Raw genomic sequence first — 24081 nt, 5'->3', positions numbered from 1 at the left:
ACTATTGTAACGCAACTCGTGATGTTAGGCACATAAATACTTTATAAAACTGGAATAATAATTATGATGTAACTCACCAAATGGTTAGTGCTGCTAAATTGTACATGGTTGATTGTATCTTCTAGTTTATTTAATCTCATACACTGTGTGTCATACCATTTTATAATCTGATACGGGCGTTCAGTATTGCGTTACATCTGCCCTACAATCTCTAGGCAGCGGACATTTAAAGATACTCGATAACAGAGCATGATGCGTTGAAAACAAAAACGTGCCTGTGAAATATTGTTTAATTGTTGTATATTGTACACTTCGGAAAATCGGTACAGCTGAAACCCAGAATTACTTACGAATTGAATAGCATTTTTCTGCATTTCATCGGTTTATGAACTGTCGGGAAAATTACGCCTAATTTGCATAAACGCCGACGACGTTTATGCATAAATGAGGTGTATTTTTCCCGACAGTTCCTACACCGATGAAATGCAGAAAAATGCTATTCAATTCTTATAATCACAGCACCACATGATCTTAAGGCTGAAATTTGATTATGGTAAGGGTCATAAAAGTCCTTTAAATCAAGCGCATGAATCTATTTTCAGTTTCAATTTTATCTCCGTCAAACGGGTATATCGTCGAAGTTTGCGCAATAAATAAAACGTCATTTCGCAATTGACCAATAAAAAACAACGCCACACACCTTGAAATAAAATACACGTTAATCAATACGTATAGATGCAATTTGAAAGTGTGTAAAATTGTCAGTTAATCTATAGCCTAGTTAGCAAGTAATTTATTATTTTTCAAACGGCTTTAAAAACCGAAAGTAGGATTTCTTTACATATACATGTGTACGTCCATTTCGAAAAACGCGATTATTTTAAAGTTTTAAAGCGCAAAAAGATAGATTTCTACCTTGTAACCACCATATATATTCTAATTGGTTAAGATAAAATTAAATCTATAGCCTAGTTAGCAAGTAATTTATTACTTTTCAAACGGCACCGCTTTTAAAACCGAATGTAGGATTTCTAGACGTATACAGCCGTTTCGACAAACGCGATTATTTTTAAGTTGTTAAGCGCAAAAAAGCCGTATTTTTACCTTGTAATCACGAGATATATTCTAGTTGGCATAGATAAAATATCTTTCTTATTTATAATTTAATTTACTATGCCAAATAAGGTGTGTAGCTTTAAGTTTCGCGCAAAACATAACGTCATGTTGGCAACTTGTTTATAACCAGAAAGTAGCACCATGAATATTCATGTATAAATTTGCATACGAAGTGGGTTCATCGGAAAATGAAAAACCGGTGACGTGAACGAATTATCCAATGAGAATGCAGCATTCATATGTATGTGACAGAAGTTGTAATTATTCCACAATTAATGAAGATAAATAAATTTCAGAAAAAAACTAATTCAGCAAACTTCAGCACATTATATTTGTCTCGTGTATCAGTATATACGATTTGGATAAAACCTGTGATTTAAGAAATATACACCCGTGTTCAAAAGTTGATTGGTCATTATACTTCTGTTTGTGTTTTCTTTCCCGATAAGTCAACTTAAATATTATTTATTCACGCATGCATGTAAATGATTTTTTAATTAATAATTCTTGCTGTTTAATTTGTCAAAATGTTAAAATAACAAATAATCTCCTTATGAAGCAACACCTTTGTTTGCAATTGGTTATTGACATTCATATGATCTATTCCCACTAGACAGTATTTATTATTTACAATTTATATCTTAACGGTGTTATAATATTTATGGCGATTAGCATCGATGACAATATACAACTATTTACAATGAACTAATACACACGAAAACAGAGCAATAACAGAAATGCGATAGTAAAATCCTTTAATTTGCTTAATTAAGTGGTACATGCACCATCGTATTAAGGGCTTAGGTCACATTGGCAGAGATCGCACCCTTTCGTATCTTTCATAAACTTCGGAGGGCTTCCACAGTCCAACAAACATTGCATCTGGGGACAGGCCGTTGTAACAGCGGGAATGTGGATCGTCGTGAATGTCGGAGGTGCCATAACTATTGTACTTCCGTTTGTGGCTGAGCTTCCGTGTGGTGCTGTATTTCCTGGCGTTGCAGTTGAACTACCTGCAGTAATAGAAGCTGTTGTTGCTGCTGAGCTACCTGAAGTAGTAGCAGCTGTTGTTGCGGCCGAACTACCTGAAGTAGTAGACGTTGTTGCTGCTGAAGTAACTGTAGTTGTAGAAGTTGTTGTTGCAGCTGAACTACCGGTAGTAGTAGAAGCTGTTGTTGCTGCTAAACTATTTTTAGTAGTAGTCGTAGAGGTAGATGGTGTTGTGGGTGATGTTGCAGAACTTGCTGAAATGGCCGACTGTTGCGTTGTTGTCTTTGCTGCAGTAATCGTGTAAGTTGTCGGCGAAGTAGATTTCGTAGATATTGGTGTAGGTGTTGTTGGTCTTGTTGTTGTTTGTTTCGTTGTAAATGGAGTAGGGGTAGTGGGTCGTGTTGTTGATTTTATTGTTGTTGACTGAGTACTTGTTTGCGTTGTTGTTGGGCTTGTCAATGGTGTAGTTGTTGTTATGACTATAATTAATAAATGTATTGGTGAATATATATAATTTTCGCAATTATTTCATACCAAACTACTTAACTCACCACCTATTGTTAAGTCTCAGCTTTAAAATAAGTTTACAAATATATTATAAAAATATAAAATGTCATCATATCAATTGCCACTTAGAAAGGACATTTTCCTTGTAGATTTAAATACATGTAAGACTGATTGGGATTACAAAAGGAATGACGTCTTTTAAGCAAGAATATTTCTGATGTTACCATACAAAGAGTTTGAACAGTGGTTTACGTACTTGATCCTTGACATAGCATGCATCCATTTCGATCTATGTGGCAATCTTTCATCGGCATGCTGACGGGTGGACAGCCGTTTGTATTGGAAATCGGTCGGTTATGGTTTCCTGTTAATACACAATTGTTTGGTAGAAATGGATGAAACACTGTCTAGTTTCCATGGCGCGGAAAGGGTACGCCTGGATAAGCAATGGTAAGATGTTTGAAGTTTCATTTAATGTTTAAAATCTCGTACGTACATTATTTCACAACATGTCAAAAGTTAATTCCATGCTCAACTTAACAAACACTGCGTTGACTGGTGTATTCATGTCGCATTTATTACATATGGAGATGATAACTAATGTTTTATAAAAACATAAATTGATATTTATCTTATCGTTATATGACAAATACTGATGAAATGACAATTATCAATACACGGATTGGTATTATTGCGTTCCCATTAAGTTTAAATTCAAAATAAATTGCGTGAGTATTCATTTAAGAAAACCTGTATTCTTTAAAAGCAATCATTTGTCTATCTACCTGCGCTGGAGCATATAGCGCAATTATTATCATCATATGTTATCTTCGTGGCATCTGGACAGGACGGCAATGGGGGACATACTGCAAAGATACACCAAAGAATTGAACTCTACATGAGGTAACATATCACGTAAAGATACTGTCACAATTTCACAAACACAGGTTCTTTATAAATGATGTTAAAATTTCCGGCAATGATAACAGGTTAACAGCTTAAGCACCATTGTATTTAATTTGATTTGGTATAAAAATACAAGAAAACATGCATACAATTATCTAAAAAAAGACCACAGCACTGATACCACAATTGGTTCACGGTTCTGATGCTCTAGGTAGAAAGTTCTGTACCAAGCTAAATTATACTTAAGTAGTGATGACCTGGGAGATAACTTTATATCTCAAAATCAATGCACGTGTTGATATGCGGAACAAAATACTTTTCCTATCGTTGAAGTACAAAAGCACAATATTTCAAATAATTTTACAAAGGTGCACAATTATTTATAATTAAGAATATTTTATTAGACGGAAATCGTTCAGGCATGGAATCCAGTATAAAATAGTTTAGGGACAACTCGATTGATGGGTGCCTTTGGTATGCATTTATGAGCTCTTTAACTTTAAATATGTTATATACGTTGTGTACTGTATTGTACAGGCGAATGGTCACGTGATTCAAGTAGAAAGACAAGCGGCTATTAACACAACTTGCTCTCTTGGTAATGTAAATTTCTAATTTCTGTATTCACAAACCAAAGATTTGGTAAATACGGAATAGTTATTATTATAAATCTACTTGGTCATATATTGATATGTTATGTACTTTACCAAGGTCATGGTTTCCTGCGGAAGACGATCCACTTCCTTGTGCGGACGGAGAACTGCTGGGCGCTGGTGTTTGTACAGATGTGGAAGGACTTGTCGGATGGGTAGGACTGGTGGCGCTGTTAGTTGAATACGACGACGGGATATTAAAATGGGCTTGAGTCTGCGCAGTACCGGAAGTGCCAGATGTGCTTGGTGGATTGGTTTGTATTCCGGGATTCATACCAGGATGGAAAACACCGAATGTGCTGTGGGCAATGGTCGTGGCAAGGCTGCTGGTCACTGAACCTACATATAATTGATCACCTGATTATAAGCATCCCCATTTGACATATAATTACTGCTTGTATTGTTAAATTCGCAGCCTATTGACGTTTGATCAACAAACAGTGCTGTATCACAAATGATGTTATAACATTGTGAACAAGATTTTACTTCTATTACATGTTTTGTTAATCTTACTAACACAGTTATTGACGTTCTCAATTAGCAATTTACAGAACAGGAGCATAAGCAATGATAAGGTTTAACTAAATCATCTTTATATCGGAAACAAACATATGTTGACTAACATATAGTGCTGTTTAACAAGTTGACCCAAGACAGCCACTGTCCCTTGTATTCCAAAAGTTATAGATGTGGTTTAATAATTCTGAATCCATTTGTGGATAAGTTTTAATGTAAAATAAATGAACATTTATAAAAAGATAAACACTATTTATCAACAAATCAATGGAGTTTGCTGCAGACATAATACATAGCAAACACTGCGAATACAGCCGTATATGGAGAACTTTAAAGCATATACAAACAAACACAACAGCATGTCTTATATAATCATACATGATCCTCACCAATCTGCACGAAAGTATCTCATACCTGAAGCTGATGGACAGGAGGCCGGGTATGTATAACAACCATTTACATACTGAGGACATTTGCAGAACGGGTAAAAGCTGCCACAAGAACGTCGGGCTGGTCGGGCGTCTTTGAAATGAGTGAATGTATTTGTCCGTGCAATTGTGTGATGTTTTCAGTAATAAATAGGGCTGTCACGATTCACCGGTATACCGGTATATCGCGGTGCATGTCGTGAAAAAAATCGCACCGCGGTACGGCGTTGCCGCACCGTTTTTTTTTAAATATTATTATATTAGCACATATTAATACATTACATAGTTATTTTGATATAGATATCGTTTTGAAAACTGTAGAAGCGATTCAAAAGGGCTAAATAAATAATCCGTTAATATCCAGGTCAAGCAAGCGCTTCCACTGGTAGATGTTTAACTTTCACGTTTAAAATACGGCGATGTATGGGTCCGTACCTGTTTTGGAATTTGGGTTAGATTTCCTTTGCAAATAAGTTCATAATTATCCAAAAGATGTTTACTCTATTTCTTATTTTCTTTCTTAAGAATATCGATCGTTCAAAGCATGGCACTTCCAAATCATGTTATCTTAAGATTATGAATAAGTCGAGGAAGAGTCAGAACGCTACGGATTTTCAATACTGACTCCGCATTTTAAACATGCCCTTGAAAAGTTCGATTTACACGGGTCGTAGTCACAGCTATTGTAATTTGTAAACAACATGGCGGACATTTTAGAAAAAGACGCGAATAACAATAACAATGACTACTTCTATCAAGTTTATTACAGTTTCTTTTACAGTTTCTAGTCATACTATGATACCAGTGTTTTCTAATTATTGAGTTTAATAAAGTTTGTAAACTGTTTTCTTTACAGATACATATTCTGTAAAATATCGCGGTACGTACCGCGATACAGTGTTGCCGTACCACGATATACCGCGGTACGCTCACGGCGTATCGTGACAGCCCTAGTAATAAAGTAATACAATTAATACTATTGGACAAGACAATGTTGGCATTTACATGAAATACGTAATTTACCAACTGTGTCGCAACAACGAATTATGACTAATTTGTCCTTTTTCACAAAAAAATATGTTATCCTTATTTTGTAATCACTATGTTCCCAAACAAAATGCCACATTGTAGTTTTCAAGTTTCAAGTTTTTTTTATTTGAACATCGGCAAAATGCCTTTGCCCATTTACATATTCAAGTTAACAAATTATGGTCGAAGTACATCAGTACACTACAAAGAACATACATAATTGTACACATAGATAACTATGTAAAGTGTTCAAACATCATTTACAAAAGTAAATGTATTGACAATTATGTAAGAAGAAACAAGTAGTAAATAAACAATATATTAACGATTCCATACACCATTAATTTAAGAAGCAGCAAATACTTCTAATTTTTCATCACGGAGTTTCATTGCCTCAGTAATGAATCTTGCAACATTGTTAATTACTGTAGTATTTTGAAAAGATAGTATATTTTTAAATTTGACTAAGTTTGGCCAGTTAGAACGAATACAATATTTTGTTCGTAGATCTTTATAGATGGAGCAAGTAAGAAAGAAGTGATATTCCGATTCAACAGTGTTTGCGTTACATAGTTTACATTTACGTTCAACTCTGGGTATGTTATTATATCTACCAGTCTCTATATCTAATTTATGAGCGCTAAGTCTAAATCTGGATAACTGTTGTTTATTATTTCTATTATTAATGCAATCTAAATATTTTTCATAAGCGAATTCAGTCTTAAACATTTTGTAGTATTCTAATTTCGGTTGGCTATTAATTGTATCATGCCAATTTTGTATAAACTGATCTTTTATTCTTTGATTAATTTCATAAGAATAATTACAGTTGTCATTTAAGTTATTGTAAAATATACCATGCCCTAGTTGATCTAATTGTTGTTTTAAAAATGCACACCACATATTTGTGTTATTATTATTATTCTCATTGTTAATATTGCATTGTTCGTTATAAACCGTGTGCATCAAAGAGTTCGGGTTTTTCTTAATTTTAACCCAATAACTGAGTGCACGTTGTTTACATATTATAGAAAGAGGAAATCTGCCTAATTCACCCAAAACAGCAGCATTAGAAGTCTGTGAGCGTACACAAGAATAGTTTTACAAAATTTGAAATTAAGTTTATCTACTTCTTTAATGTTGTAAATTCCCCATATTTCAGATCCATATAGAATAATGGGAACAACTAGGGAGTCAAATAGAGAGAGTTTTGTTTTAGTGCTAAGCTTCACTTTACTAAAAATTGACAATAAATGATTGTAAGATTTTAAGGCTTGTTCATTATTTGCCTTAATAGCTTTAGATATATTACCAGTGCAGTTTTAGGCCCAAGTAGCAGAATTCATCAACAATTTCGAGAGCCTGTTGATTAATAGTCCAACTATACAAACATGTACTTTTCCTTTTTTCAAATATGCAAATTTTAGTTTTGTTTACATTTATTTTTAATCCCCATTTACAGGAGTATTGATAAATAGAATTTTATTGTAATTGTAGACTTTCTTGATTTGTAGTAAATAATGCAATATCATCAGCAAATAATAACATATAAATTGATAATAAACGAATATCTTTTTCGGTTAAATTATTAATATTAATACAATCATTTATATCATTAATGAATAAAATAAATAAGTGAAAGGTGATAATGGTTCACCCTGTTTTACTCCTAACGTAACATCAAATAGCTCAGAATAAGACACATCTTTATGGTTTTTAACGCATGATTTTACATTCTGATATATAGACTTGATCATTTTTAACATTTTACAGCTTATTCCTGCTTGTACTAATTTGACCCACAAAGCTTCATGTATAACAGTATCAAATGCTTTTTCAAAATCAATAAAAACGCAATAGAGTTTTGATTTACGATTAATAATGTTCTGGATTATAGTGTTCAAGATAAAAATACAATCAATCGTGCCACGATTATCTCTAAACCTGAATTGAGATGTGTTAAACATATTTTTATTATCGCACCAAGAATTAATTCGATTGCGCAATGTAAGTGAAAACGTCTTAGCTATAATATTTACTAATGTAATACCACGATAATTAGATCCAACATGTTTTTCTCCCTTTTTGAAAATAGGGACAATTGCGCCCTTACACCAAGATTCAGGATAAACACCTTTCTCAAATATGTAATTGAAAATTTTTACTAAATAAGGAGAAATAAACTCATTACAGTCGATAAAAAAGTCTGCAACATTGTTAGACATGTCAGCGGATTTATGTCGTTTGAGCTTTGATATTGTTTTTTGTATTTCTGTAACGGTAAATGGGCGATCTAATTCCTCAATATGAAGTGTATCATGTCTTGATGAATTGTCATCACCACTGAACGAGTTGTCATTCGGTGTATTAGATAAGTTTTTAAAGTGATGAATTAAATCTTCAATATTTACGTCATTAGTTCCAGAAGATTTTTTAAGCTTATATTTATTTATGTATTTCCAGAATTTCTTTGGGTTAGATTTACTTAAAATTGACAATGTTTTGCTTTCTTTGCTGTAAAATTTATTTTTAGCAATACGTTTAGTTTGACAATATGTCGATCTGGCTTGTAAAAACGACATTTTGTTCGCAATTGATGGATCTTGTTTGTGCATGCGCTTACAGTCGTAGAACGCTTCTTTGTGCATTTTGCAATTTTGGTCGAACCATAGAGATTTGCGAATACTTCGTGGTTTTGTACTATCTAAATTAAAAGTACGCCCATGAATCTGAAATGAGATATCATATATAAGTTCAGATAGCTGATTTATACACGTGTTTAAATTTTCATTTTCAAGTATTATGTTATTAGTAATATTTGCAAAAATATGTGCTTTACTATTCAACAGGGTATTTAAATCTGCGGATTTACCATCCTCCCAAGATAACTTATTAATAACCACATTAGTAGCAATCGGTTCTATGTACCTACATGTAAAATTAAAATCAATTGGGCAGTGGTCTGAAAATTCAGTGAGGTCATTCACTATAAAGTTAGAGATATATGACAAAAGATTAAAATTAACTATTACATAATCTACAACACTGGCTCCTGATGAACTTCTGGCACAGTTGAAACATGTAACAATTAATAAGCTATTTTCTTTACAAAGTGACAACAACTTATTTCCAAATTGATTAACACGATTTTCAAACGACGAGCTGAAGTAGTCTTTCAAGCGGAACATCATAAATAAATACGTGTGCATGTTTATGCTGTTAAAAAAATTAACGCAACACGGAGGAATATGTTTTAATTAGACTTATTTAAAACAAGCGTAATCTTACCTTTTAAGAGAAACATATTTCTATATGAAAAAATAGGAATACTATGTTTTTAACTATAACCGTAATAGAAACGTGTCACATAGAAATACTAAAACAAAGAAACAATGGATTTAAACTGGTACCAACGAATAAAACCATTCAATACAACGTTTTGGTAAAAAAAACTCTATCAAATGCAAATTCAAATCCAAGAAAATAATCCAAATATTGCGCACCAGTATTAAACATGAAGATTATAGACATAATAAACGTAATAAACACAATGAATTGCGATTTAATTATACGTTTTTTACGCCATCGTTACGCCATGGTTTACGGTATTTCAAAGCAACATATGTACAGTGTGTGAATAACAACTAAATATAAAGCAACACGTACACTCACAACCGGCGCAAATGGCAGTATATCATAAATTAACAATGTAATCGATTAATGAAGCTTTAATTTTGTTTTATAATATAGCTTTTACTTACATAATCCATGAAAGCACGCCAAAAATAATATTTACACGACAAATCCTGTTTTCATGTTTAATAAGTTTCCGTTTAAAAGATATTAAACTCTATTTTATACAAACAAATAAAGATAGGTTTCTTTTTGTTGCTTTCTGTTGTTTTTTGTAAAAGTTGAGCCAATAAAGGAACTATATATAGTAAAAACATTTAATAAAAGTCAAAGGCATGTAATATATTCATCAAAAACACAAAGTTATGACAATGAGCGATAATAGCTCGAATTTAATATGACCTCCTCGATAGCAGTCTGTCCTTTTATCAGCTTTTAGGTGACTACAATTCTTTGAAGGAAAATAATCGAATGCCCTGTTTTTCAAGGTTTTAGTGCATGTATATGTACTATTATATTCAATATTCTTAAAGCTACACATAATAGTTGTAACGTTGATTGTTTAATGTATGAAAACAACATGTCTGTAGTACTTACCTGCACATCAGTTTGATTTGAATGTGTTGCTATGATATTAATAATATATATTTACTTATAAGTAAGTGTTAAGTAAATGAATCGTGATCAAGTGCGCGGTTGTGTAGTTCTTAAATCCCAATGTTATGTTCTGATTTGATTTGCAATACCGTTTAAAGGCTGAGATTTCAGTGGTAATTATTTTTGTTTGTTGTTTTGCGTTGTCATGTTTAAAAAATGGAATGAAGAACACGAAATTATGCATTTGGAGCCTCGATTTGTTGATATAATAATTCAACAGTAAATTGAATGTATTTCGCTAATTTACAAAACAACTTATTAAACAGAACATATTTGAGGCGTGCGATTGCAACATATATCACTTGGATCTTTGTTAAAATTGTGTTGCACTTAATTTTATTCTGATTTGTTTCTTGTTACGGGAATTTTGTATATCGAAGCTGCATTCAACATACATGTTCATTACCATATTACTTCCGATATGTTGGTTTTCTTTTAAAACATGTTACTATCCTTAGTTGAATGTGTCTAATTCCAGTAATACCATGCAAAAACCATCTAAACAGAAGTACGGAATTCGCCGGGTGTCAGCGCTGTGAATTTTGTTTAGATCAATATGATAAACAACGTTTGGTTGTTTACGCATTTCTCTTTGTTTCGGTCATTTTCTAACGACTTGAAATTATATGACCATACTCGCACATACATAGCAATACAAAATGGTAACTCTAGTTCTATAAAAGTGAAGTGTTTGTTTTTATAATATTATCCTTCTCGAATACGGGTCAGGAAGATCTGACTAATGTGACACCTTTATGATAAACATATTTACTCACGAGTCCTAATCTTATTAATCACGTATTGCCGGCGATTAGCCGGAAATGCAATTCGTAAATATCGATTAAAGAAAACAATGTTTTTAACCATGCAAGGAAGGAACGCACCCCGCGTTACCGTTCGACTACTGCTCCGTAGACAAACGCCCACCGCTACCAAAATAATACATTACAATTATATTGAATTCGTTGATGTATGCTTTCTGTTGTTGTATTTTTGTGTGTTGATCATAACTGGTCATGTGACTTTGAATAAAAATAAATTGTAAATATCATATGTGTTTGATTTTGAAGGTCCCATGGATTTAATAAGTCTTATATTCAATGTTATATACACATTAATAAGATATCGGTAGTGAGATTAAGCGGCAGCTGTTACGCAATAAGGTCACGCCTATCCAAATATATTTCACAGCTCGACATGCGGAACGAAAAAAAGTGATAAAGTTTTATTAGAAAAATGCAATATTTTTTAAGTGTATAAGACAAAAAATCACTATATTTAATAACCAGATGCAAAATATACAACAGATGGCAAAACATACTTATTTTACCAATATGAATTTGCTTGCATCGCTTTTTGCCACGTATTCTACATGATAAATGCTCGTGCAATAAGGTGTGTCAAAAGCGTTCCTGCTAATCTAATGCTGACCTAATGTGTATATCTCGTGCTCCGAGAATTGCTATTCGTTACGACCATAATTAAGGACAAGGTCGTTGTCTGGCTCGAATAGTATCAGTTAATGGTCGCTTTATGATAATTCTTAATCTCAGATGATATCATATCAATAATTGGTGTTTCAGTTTCACAATTATTTTCGTTGTCGCGCAATTATCGAGTGTATCGAAAACGTGTATGTCTGGCGACGATATCATATTTATTGATATATACATTGCATGGAAATTGCATATAATATACTTTTATAAAGTAAGTTCTTGGTCAATATTGCATTAAACTTTCGTAGTTTGGAAAGTAAAACAAACACTTTTTGTTCATCGATTCAAATAAAAAAGTCCAGTTTTCTAATATTGTCTGCCTTTTGTTAGAAGTAGTAGTAGTAGTAGTAGTAGTAGTAGTAGTGGAAGTAGTAGATGTAGTAGTAGTAGTAGTAGTAGTAGTAATAGTAGTAGTAGTAGTAGTAGTAGTAGTAGTAGAAGTAGTAGTAGTAGTAGTAGTAGTAGTAGTAGTAGTAGTTGTAGTAGTAATAGTAGTAGTAGTAGTAGTAGTAGTAGTAGTAATATTAGTAGTAGTAGTAGTGGCACTAGTTTTAGTATAAGTAGAAGTAATATAAGTAGTAGTTGTAGTAGTAGTAGAAGAAGCCGCAGTAACTGAAGTAGGAGAAGTAGTATTAGTAGTAATCATGATGATCAACATCATAATCATCGTCATGATCATCAACATGATCATGACCATTATCATCATGATCATAATGATGATTATGGTGATCATGATCATGATCATCATCATCATGATCATCATCATCATCAGCAGCAGCAGCAGCTGCAGCAGCAAAATTGTTTTCATCATAATAAAAACGGCCTTATTTTGAACGCAGATTACACAAATGGGAGGAGGAATTTCCTTATAAAAAAACTAAATTTGTAAGTTGTTAAGATTTAAAAAAAATCATATTTCATTGTTTTAATTTGATTACAAATATATTTTATTATGATGCATTTTTTCCTATATTGCTTTTGCATTTTTGAAATGTCGGATGACGAAAACACGACAACGAGCCACAACGACAAATATACCCGCCAAAACCAACACATGCAGGCACTTTTCGTGTTAACCTTGTCTATGCGTTGGCGATTTTTAAATCTGCCAACACTATATAACACCAAATCAGAGTCATCACCACGAACAAATTTATACCTAGAAGAATACAAACATGTCAACTAAATGTTTCGTACTTGTGTCAACCTTGAAGCGTGTTTACTCTGATTGATCAATATGCCGTGTAGGTGGGTTAATAAGTCGACAACACGCGGTGATGCCAGACTGACTAAATTAAGCGCCGAGACGGCACTATAGACGTTTTTGCCGTTTGCGCTATTAATTCCATATGAATGCCTTGTTGGGCAATGCTGACACGTTTCAAGATACACAATCAATCAAGTTAATTTCATAATAGAAACATCATTAAAGCTTACATGTCGTGTAGTTATGTGACCGTTATTACCTTGTTGTATTTAAATCAAGTAATAAGTTGTGTTGGTTATTGACAAAACGCCTTTGAGCTATTACGTTCATATTAAAAAAAAACTGCCAAAAATATCAGCAACACAAGCAAACAGTGTTCCAGGAAAACGTATGTTAAACTTGTGGAATAAGTTTAAGTAAAAACGGAAGCTATACTTACAAACAGTGTTAAATGCTAAAGCATTGTGTTAAAAAAGTGGAATTATGTAGGTATATAAAAATATTCATACCAAAAATGGAAGCTAATCGTTTTAAAATATTGGACAGATGAATTTATAAAAAAATAATAAAGCCAACTATTGTTAAATAAAAACATCATGTTAACATAGTATAATTATTGTATGCATAAATAGTACCAACACTAAGAAACAGTGCTAGATTACACAAACTACGTTTACACGTGGCATGATTTAACATATATAAAAAAACACATGCCACATTATGGTTAGAAATTGTAGGTGGAATATATGGGTCTACCTCATATAAAAATATTAACTTTTTTTATCAAAAGAGCCAGTAAACATGGCAGTCACAAAGTGCACCTATGTTCAAATAAGCTTATCGATGAGGGAGAGATTAAAGAATAGTATAGTTGACACAAGGCCGGGTATGTTTGTATTGGTCAAGCAACGCATAGACTGACCAATTGGATTCTTAGTAATCTAGCCAATCAGCTTATTTAGAAGACTGACCAATGGGATTCATAACTGAGTTTCACGGGGCAAATGTTAGAGGCAAATAGGCAGTTAGCGTTTAGACCTAGAGGTGTACAGATGGAAAAAAGACACAATCATGTAGCAATCACAACGTATTTGTATAACTGAAATATTAGTCAAGTCAGACTTAAAACTGGATTAGAAACTGAAATATGCGTTGTTGAATATTTTTATCCTACATTATGCAGAGAAACCAACATGCGCGATACGAGAAAATGGTAGTTAATGCAAAACTCGCCATCTTGGCAATACGCGCATGACGAGATATCGAATGATAGGCTACACACCAGTAATTTAAGAGTAATGAACATTGTTATAACTATGTGTCGTCCATGAACTATGAACGATTACATGACACACACATACCAAACAGTTATTTTTTATATTTATAACGACGAAACAATATCAAACAGTGTAAAATGAATAAAAGAAAGAAAAACTATATTTTGCTCTGCAATACTTTGGTGCGTTAAGCAAAACAATTGTTTAAAAAAAATGTTCATTTCATGTCAATCATACAGGAGTGTAAATAATGCATAAAGTACTTGCCAATATAATAAAACACAACTATTGTTAAGTATACACACTCAACAACGTCATTTAAGGATAAGGTGCATCAAATAACCGTAAAACTCTGTATCATAAAACAACACATTCAAGGCCTACATACTTCGCTGTCTTTGTCAAGTAAACAACACCATAACATTAAAACATTACCTTCATACTTTAAGGAAACACACTTTTTAAAGTTCCATATAGACGGCGTTTGTAATCCGCATATACCGCGTTCACACATTGTAAATTCGCCTTTGTCACCCATATATTAGTCGAGTTACACTTACACATGTATTACAACGTTACGAAAAAAGGTCTGTCACATGATATGAAATATTCGTCCGAAGTATAAGCTTGTAAGGGGGACAGTTGCAGAAAACATAATTCACGAAACTTATCCTTTAGTTGTGACCTTGATCTTATGCTTTGAAGCCTTGGAAATTCACGTTGTTTGGTGATTGGAAAATATAATCGAACATAATTTTCAAATCCTTCAAGGCATTGTAATGTTGCAGCGTGGGAACGAACACTATGACCTTCGACAGTGAATGGTGACGTTGACCTAACACGAATATGGCATTTGCTAGTGGCAAATTACTTGGTAACATGGAACAATAACCCGAGATCATACTTGAATCTTCAAATACACATACAAGTTACAAAGAAGAATCACATTATATATTGATAAACATGGATATTTACCAGGTTCGTTTCTTCGTGTGGCATAGATACCGACCTAGCCCTATGGCAGATTAGTGACCAGCTTCGGTCCATATACTATTTGGGGCTGCCTGGCTGGTCACTCTTCTGCCATAGGGCCCTCACTGAGGTTTTTTATTTCTTATATTATACCGAACATTTTGTGCAGATAAATGTTAATAGAAATAAAAATAAATTACACAATATACATTCCATCAATATTTATCAGATGCTATTAATAATATGTACCGGTGTAAAACAAAATATTTTTGTAAACAAAGGAAACAATACTCGAAAAATCTTTGCGTTGTAAAACTTGCACAAATGTTACAAATTACTAACATTCTAGTTGGGACTGTTAGATGCGCGCGCATCTTTACCGGGCACTATTCAAAATAACGGACCAGTGTAGTTTATATACGCAAAGAAGAAATACTTTTATGTGAGGTATAATATTAACGTTTAAACAAATATACCATTATATATGTAATTATACAAAATGCAGTATGCAAACTTAACATGAATTAATATGTACACATATAAAATGCAAAACAAACCATACAACCCTGAATAAAATATAATTGTTTTAAGTAAACAACTGCAGCTATGAGGACAATTGATATATCAAATGCAGTAAAAGTGTGTATACATTGAGCGTAAGTTGCAGAAATCAGTACTGAGCCTATTGCGTATACGTTTAACATATGCACTATATGTAATTCAAACCTTGTAACCAAATATTTACTTTCCATAATAAAATACCCGTAATATCACACTACGCGTTATTTCATAAAACTGTCAAAGGTACGAGTTCAAAGTTTTTCGTAGTTTTGCAAAATGCAATTATTTTTATTTACCCATATAAATGCACTATTTATTTTGAACGGTCTTTTATAATTACAATAACAATCTACCTACACAATTTTTAAAATGAAATATAGCCTCCCTTGAATTTGTACCCAAGACATAGACAAGCAAAAACTTCTACGCGACCACGGCGCAACGCACGCTCATCAATGAATAGTTCGCGTTATATTAGTAATACATGTATTTTCGGAAACAAATATACATGTATGATTCTATGTTTCTAACAATTTTCTTAGTAAGTAGATATGACGTTTATATGTTAATTTTGCATATATGATATTTAAATTGTCTTTTTTCAAAACCCTAAACACGACACTTTAATAAACCATTTCACAAAGATACAAATATCACACGTTAATAATGTAAATATTATCTAAATAAATACTTTCGTTCTTAGTCACAGAGTAACCGTAGTTTAAATTCAGCATTAATAATAAAGTTACAAAGATAAGTTTATATTACATATTAAACTTTAAAGGCTCTATAAAGGTGAAGATCCGTAATTATTTACCGATTTTAAAATATTATTTTCATATTTTATAAAAAAGGTTATAAAAACAATATATATATAAGCTATTGGACATAACAATAAAAAATGAGTAATACAACTTGTTTTGAGCTCAAAATAAAGTATCCTCCAAGTCAATTGTGTTTACAAACAAACCGTTTATTTACATCGCTGTTTACTCGGGAAAGGGAAAGTGAAAGTGACTCAGGTCACCAAAAATATATCGATGATTTTTAACGTTTTCCGGCATTACTCACAAAGTAGGTCTCTTCTAAATGGTTAAAACGTTTGTACTGAACTAATAAGTTACTTTCTGCTGGTAAAAAGTTGTTTAAACTAGAATTAAAATTGAATTTTCTTTCGGCTATTTTTAGCATATGTCACCGCTCCGAGGCTACACATCACGTTAGTTGCAAAAATGTAAACATTTCTTCCAATTATGAAACGGTTATATCTTCCATAATTCTTGGCAACGTTGTACCTAAGTTGTGTTATCAGCAGTTTTTATGCAAGAATAACTGAAATCCGGTAAAAATTTGACCAGTTGATATGCATAATAATTGGATTTGTCACCTTTATAGAGCCTTTAAATATCGACCATAAAAGTTGCATCCCTCTTGTATTATTCGAATTGGAATGCCTTTAGAGAGTCATGCCTTGTAAATGTAAAATGACGATGTGGCTCAAAAAGTGCATAATTTATATGCTATAATAAATGTGTTTATAAGCAAAAGAATATTTATATTGAGTCTGGTCCTCTTCAGTCCCATGTAAAGTGTCTACTAGTTTCCGGTGATAACATCGCATTCCTGATCAAAAATCTCTCGTTCCAACAGGTCCATAAGACGATTTCTTGGATCTGTGTCTGGATTTTAAAATATTCGAAGGCATGTTTTAATGCTATTTAACATTAACACAATAATTTATGGATGATGTTTCTATCAAAGCTTAATTCAACTCAGGAGGACTTTGAGGCCGCAAACAAAAACGCCTATTACCAAACAATATAAATGGTGCACATGTAGACAGTGTTAATGTGTTGTAATATTCCATTATGCAACTCAATCTTTGAGTATTTTTGTATTTGAACATATAACTATACATATGAACAGTAATTGTGTTTAACATAATATCAATTAAACGAAAAGGACTCATATGCTTACCATTAAAGAGGACGAACGACACTTTGAAGTTCGAGAAGAGTTTCATCATTTTTCTGCGAGACATGATCTCTTTGAACTTTTCCTTGAACGACTCTCCCATTCCCTGTTTCGTTGTTGCGCTGATTCCAGCGTATCCTTTCTCCATTGTTTGGACGCATTGCATCGGGGTGCAATATTCAGCAAGGAAGCATCTCTGAATTTGAACAAAAGTAAATGAAGAAATTTCACTTTGTGTCAAGCTAAACGGTGTTGATATGTTCACGTCTGGTTTATCAGTTATTTTTCCAGTGTTTATATTTGTTGTTGCGTGTAGTGTTTAATCGAATGGTACCAGTTGATATACAAGGAAACAATGTGGCGTATCAAAAGCGAATATTTTATTCCCTCTGACAAATAGTGGACAATCTATTGTGTACTAAAGTTTGCAAAAGGTGGTAATAATAAAGTCCCCACATATCTAAACACTTAAATAATATAAAATAATCTTAATGGAAAAGAGAACAACTGGGTAAATCATATATGCAATTAAATGCTACACTAGTTAACTCAAAAGTACATAACAATATTGTTCATGAGATAATAAAGGGAAAAAGTTATTTTTGCTCATCACAAAAAAGAAATATTATTAAGTGCGAAAATATTTTCTGATTTATTAAAACCGGTAATGGTCATACGATAACCATTAAATCTGAAATTAAAAATAAATTTCTTTTGCGTATGGCAATAACTACACAAAAGATGATTTTGGGTCAATTAATGATTTTACCGATTTAGAAATTAACGATACAAATGAATTAACCAAATATCAAAGAAAGACAACGGAAACATTTCTAAAAATTGATACTCTCAAATTCATGATCAATGAAATACGTCAACAAAAATAGGGGTGTTGTGCAACTAATAACAATGTTTGCACTTTTAGCAACGTGTATGAGAAGAAGATTACCGTGTCTTTAGAAGAATTCAGAGAATTTTATTTAAAACATGCATTCTTCTTCTATATAATGATGCTTATGATATACTTAAACCAGATATTAAAAAACAAAATATCTTCATGTATTTGAGAAATAAAATTACCCAACTAAATGTGGCTAAAGGAACAGTCTAAACTATCATATGATATATTAAAAACAATAGATGCCCACATAATAAATGGATTGAGCGGTGCCTTCTAAGATATATAAACGAACTTTCAAAGTATAATGTACGCGTTTAATAAGTCGCTATACTACACGTTTTCACTGTACATCAGAACTCTGTGAATAATATGAATGTCTGATATACTGTTATGTTTATTGTTTATTGTATGTTTCGTTGACTTTAACTTTGATACCAGTTCCTTATTTTTCACTTATATTCAGACACGTGTACTTAATTGTCCAATACCTGTCCTCTCATAAAGAAACGAAATAATACATTATGAATAGCTGTCATCATTAAAAGTTGTATTTTGGTATCAGTGCCAATAAAATAAATTGATCAATGGCATTAAAAAGTGCACGATATTTTGTAACATGAATTTCTTAAAAATGTTTTTTCACCGTTTGTTCATTAAATAATGTCAAGAAGTGCTAATGCGACGTCATGTGCTAAATATCGTATTGTTAAAATTGCAAACAAGTAGAAAAGGCATCATTTAGAATAATTGTACAGTATAATTTGAAGCTGTGTACAGAACATTGTTAACACCATAATCATTAACAATTCAATTAAATAGTAACCATGACGACACAATTGAAACTTTCTGCTTCAAGGTAACCGCATGCATACAAATACTATACATACAGCATTGTGGATACTGGACCATGCAAAGTAAAAATATATAGAAACAAAATTTGAACATGCATATGTATATACCTTAGAAAGCAAAGGTCCCGTTTAAGTACTTGTACATATTAAGAATGAAACTCCAGCTGCTGGAGCAATATTGAATTCTCATTATATACAATTAGTTGGTCCTCCTATTTAAGGCAAGTGACCAATTGCAAAAACAGTACAAAACAGCACAATACCAAACAACATACATAACACATTTAAGATTAAAGCTGGGGTCATCGCCTTGGAACGGTCAATGCAAAGCATTGGGGGTTTGAACCGGTTTTAGAGCGCTCAACCTCACACCTTGCCCAGCAATATTCATGATACATTTAAGTGTAAATAAAATTTAACCTCATAGCATTGAAACTCAAAATTAAACAATAATAAAAGGGAATCAAAACGCATTCAATTTAATAACCATTTAATTACTCAATGGTGGAAAAGAGACCAGAGCAACAGAGTTACAACTTTTTGAGGAACGATGAAATGAAATTACGAACAAGTGCCAACTACATTCCTTCTTAATATAAAAAGATATATTGTACAAGCAGTATTTGATTAAAAAATCAACATCTGCGTGCGTAAAGCTGATCATCAAATGTTCTGATGAACTTCAAAACCTATACGCATCTACGGCTTTCAGGGAACTGAATATGAATTTCTTTGTGTGATGCAAGAAATTTAAAGTTTTCAAAACGTGTTCAGATCCCGTGACCTAGTTTTTGACCCGGCATGATCCATATTAAAACTTGACCTACACATCATCGAGATACAACTTGTGACCAAGTTTGGTGACGATCAGATGAAATTTCGAGAAAGACCGACAGACCGACCGACAGTCAGACCGACAAAGTGATTCCTATATAGCCCCCATTACCAATGGTAATGGCGGTATCATAAACAGCGATACTATGATTACTTACTTGATTAACCGGATTTGAATCGTCGTTGTATCTGAATATATTCAAAGCAAATGGTCTACCAATCTGTCCACCAATGCTATTAGTTGTAACATGTATCTTGCCGCTGTCAGTTATTTTGCGTCGCCCACCACTGAAAATAAACTTTTGATTACTTCGTTTGATACATGCAAAAAATATTAAAATACGTTTCATCCTGCTTCTAATATACTTCTTTAATATTTCAATAGACTACAAAGTTTGTGACAACTAGTATATGTGAAACTAAATTAATAATATTTTAATATAGTTATATCTAAATGTCGTACCTTTTGTTGGCAACCACGTCTAGTGTGTTTTCCATATCGCAGGACTTGATCCACACCACAATTAGTTTACGGGTGCAGTCACAGTTTAAGTTCTTTTCAGTCAAATAGTCTTGTATCGTTTTATAAATACCTAAACCAACAGAAAAAGTAAATGTCTGTATTGCATAATAATTGGGTTTAAACATAATGTAACGCAAACATTTATTTGTTTAATCGGAATTCCTTCCTTCCATACATTTATACTAAAAACAAAACATCTTATGCCGGATCGGTACGTATAGACTACGTGTAGACACATTTTAACAATATTGTTCCAGCACTTAAGACAAAGGTTTATGTTAAATTTAACCCTAATAACAATTTAACGTAGGATGCATGGAATCAATTATCTACGCGGCAGATCAAATAAAATCACCGAGTACACTGACACTTACTGCTAGTCGTCAGCACAATCTTCAGGTAGTTCAAGACATAGGCCCAACATAAGCCTGGAATAACATCACCTGCAGGAAGTGCCCTGCCAATATCTACTGGTGCTCCTGTAAATAACCACATATAAATGAGTCGCGCTCTGAGGGGTAAAATGCATGTGCGTAGAGCGTCGACAGTTTATGCTGTTATTAAATCGTTCGTTTAGAAAACTTATCCTCTGAGCAAAATTCGAGTTAAGGCGGAAAGAATCGTCCTTGATTAGCATGTGCGTACTGCACTGGCTAATATTTGACGACACTGTAAGTACATGCATTAAACACCCTTTTCACAGAGCAAGTCTCAAATTATGCACTAGTATATATTATAAAGTAGTTGGACTGCGTGGATAATTGTGTACACATTTTTATTACGAAATAATTATCGTATCAAATGCACATGACATACCATATTTACTGTTGCCTATTTGTATACAAAAACTGTATCTATATATGCTGTTCACTGTATACAATACATATGTACAATTCATGTTTTGTCGGATCCAAGATTTGCAGAGAGGATATATGCGCGTTATAATATCGGCACGATTTAAAAACAAAGCATGATGTTACATTTAATCAAAAGTCCAGTATAGTGGATAGGCTGTATGATGTCTTAAGGTTCATGTAGAGGCTTCAGTTTGAAAAATGTGGGACCCCTAGCATTGAACTCAAATTTGACTAAACGAAGAGTGCAACAGGGTTAGGGTTATGGTTAATGTTTACATCTTTGCTTTAAAGGATGGTTTTCCTTCAAACTGCTACCAATTTTGTTCAGCAAAATCTCATACCATCGACAAAATCAATCAAAATACAAAGCGATTTTAACACAAAAATAGACATTTTTTTTCAAAAATCTGAATGATGTTTATTCAACGTATTTCGGTGGAAAATTACATAACTAGTTAATAATATCGACATTGATGAGGGCAAGTTACGCTTAAATAGTAAAAAAAAAACATATCTATAAATATCAAAACTCGAACACATGTCATTTCATGACGATGGGGGTAGCCATTTTTAGATAAATAAAATTGAAAGAAACATGCTAAAAGCTCACTCATCGCCTAATTGACATTCCAAACGGTTGACGATGACAAATGCATTGGATTGAAATCTTTCCGTTGATGTGTGCAAACTGCATGATCAGACCTCATAAACACTCCAAAATAATAACTTTGTGAGAAGCATTTCACCAATGTTTACAATTGTTGTCGAATCACATGAACTTGTATTATTGCGCCCAAAATAGTACGCTTACAGACTGACAGAAAGATCGATACGAAACTCAAATTCATCACGGTATACTATTTTATTGATAATATATAATAATAATGCGCATCAACAACCTAAATGTAAAAATAATTCTTTTAAACGGAGTTTTTAATAACGAAAGTGAAAACAACAGAAGTCGGATGGATATTATGTGAGATGCACTTCGGCTCCAGAAAAACAATACAAATACACTCAAAAAAAGACGTGTGGGGGAAAATTTTCAACTGGAAAATATTTGAAATGGGGTAAGTGATTATATCTCTGCGTGATCATTTCTTGTATTAAGCGCGATCTCTTCCTGATTAATGTTAACAGTTGTTTTACTAGTCGCGACCCAACTGTCAAAATAATGATGTGTTTTCTCAGGTATGTGTATACACATGCCAGGTTTTCTTATTACTTCACGTGATTACGACCGATTTGTAATGCACGTTTTTTCTACGGAGCACAGCGAGTGCCACGCTTTCAAAATGAGTAAAAGAAATCGATATACAAATGTATAAAAAGATTCGGTTTGCCAAAAGGAACACATTATTCAAAACGGTACAAGGACAGTAGTTGTTCAGGAAGGAAGAAAGAAAAAACCATGATACTTAGCTGTGTATTTCTATGTAAAACTATGATTTCTAGAGTCGTCTGCACAAAACTCATAGAATCGTGTTATTGATGAGCAATATCTCCTTTAATTACAATAAGTTCTACCCAGCCAAACCTATTTCTTTATATTTATTTACAATTTTATATGTCGTCTGCAATTTCTTTCAATTTGAGATGGTTTAAAATTTTCCATTTGGTTATAGCAAAATTGTAAAGCCCTTGAAATAGAATGGTTACTCTTATTATCTACCATACCTGGATTTTTAAAAATTAGTTCAGTTTAGAACTTTGTTAATGAAAATTATCCAAAAAATGCAGTTGAATAATAACTCATTTGTTGTTTTCTGACAATAATTTTATGTGAAATGTTGCTAACTTGACCTTGAATATGTATATAGCTTTGTATTTATTCAACTTACGGTAGTGCATATCCTTCCTTACTTTAGATTGAGATTTTGTAAATTAGTGTAAACATGTATTTGTTTTAAACAAAAATATGAATAAAGCAAAAAATATTGAATGTCAAAAATGTGTTTATGTTATTCTGTTCGTCTTTACCTTTAAAATGATATATAGTTTGACCATATTGTACCACATTGAATGAAAAAAAAAACAAATCAAAGTTTTAATGAATTTTATCCCTCCCATGAACCTTAATTATGAATGATAAACCAACGAATACATCTTGGCACATCTGAGATATTCACACCGCTGCGCAATACAAGCAGAACTCTCAGTTTGCCTTCATCAACATCGGCAGTCAGGCATTTC

General features: G+C 32.7%; 3 protein-coding genes and 1 long non-coding RNA gene across 8 annotated transcripts in view; 1 reads left to right on the top strand and 3 right to left on the bottom strand.

The window, feature by feature from the left end:
* The window catches only part of LOC127869465 (uncharacterized), a 314131-nt gene that overhangs the window by 80914 nt on the left and 209136 nt on the right, over positions 1–24081 (bottom strand). The gene's annotated exons all lie outside the window — the stretch shown is intronic.
* LOC127869500 (uncharacterized) overlaps positions 1–24081 on the top strand; it is a 293685-nt gene that overhangs the window by 98275 nt on the left and 171329 nt on the right. The gene's annotated exons all lie outside the window — the stretch shown is intronic.
* Positions 1–24081, bottom strand: part of LOC127869464 (uncharacterized) — a 239366-nt gene that overhangs the window by 80914 nt on the left and 134371 nt on the right. The gene's annotated exons all lie outside the window — the stretch shown is intronic.
* On the bottom strand, positions 1858–10368 carry LOC127869468 (uncharacterized). Of its 4 annotated transcripts, none has more exons than XM_052412076.1 (6): positions 10181–10368; positions 5103–5210; positions 4227–4511; positions 3399–3479; positions 2870–2977; positions 1858–2585 (listed from the first exon to the last, which is right to left on the bottom strand). In XM_052412076.1, the coding sequence occupies exons 1-6, from the start codon at positions 10317–10319 to the stop codon at positions 1909–1911; spliced, it is 1398 nt and encodes a 465-aa protein (XP_052268036.1). In that variant the 5' UTR covers positions 10320–10368; the 3' UTR covers positions 1858–1908. The 4 variants fall into 4 exon arrangements, with proteins under 4 accessions (XP_052268036.1, XP_052268037.1, XP_052268038.1 ...); XM_052412077.1 differs by lacking the exon at positions 10181–10368 and adding an exon at positions 9907–10173; XM_052412078.1 differs by lacking the exon at positions 10181–10368 and adding an exon at positions 9907–10173 and having other exon boundaries at positions 5103–5198.

The sequence above is a fragment of the Dreissena polymorpha genome, chromosome 2, assembly GCF_020536995.1.
Source record: "Dreissena polymorpha isolate Duluth1 chromosome 2, UMN_Dpol_1.0, whole genome shotgun sequence".
Taxonomy (NCBI): domain Eukaryota; kingdom Metazoa; phylum Mollusca; class Bivalvia; order Myida; family Dreissenidae; genus Dreissena; species Dreissena polymorpha.
The sequence above is the reverse complement of the archived record's forward strand: the minus strand, read 5'-3'. Positions and strand labels throughout refer to the sequence as shown.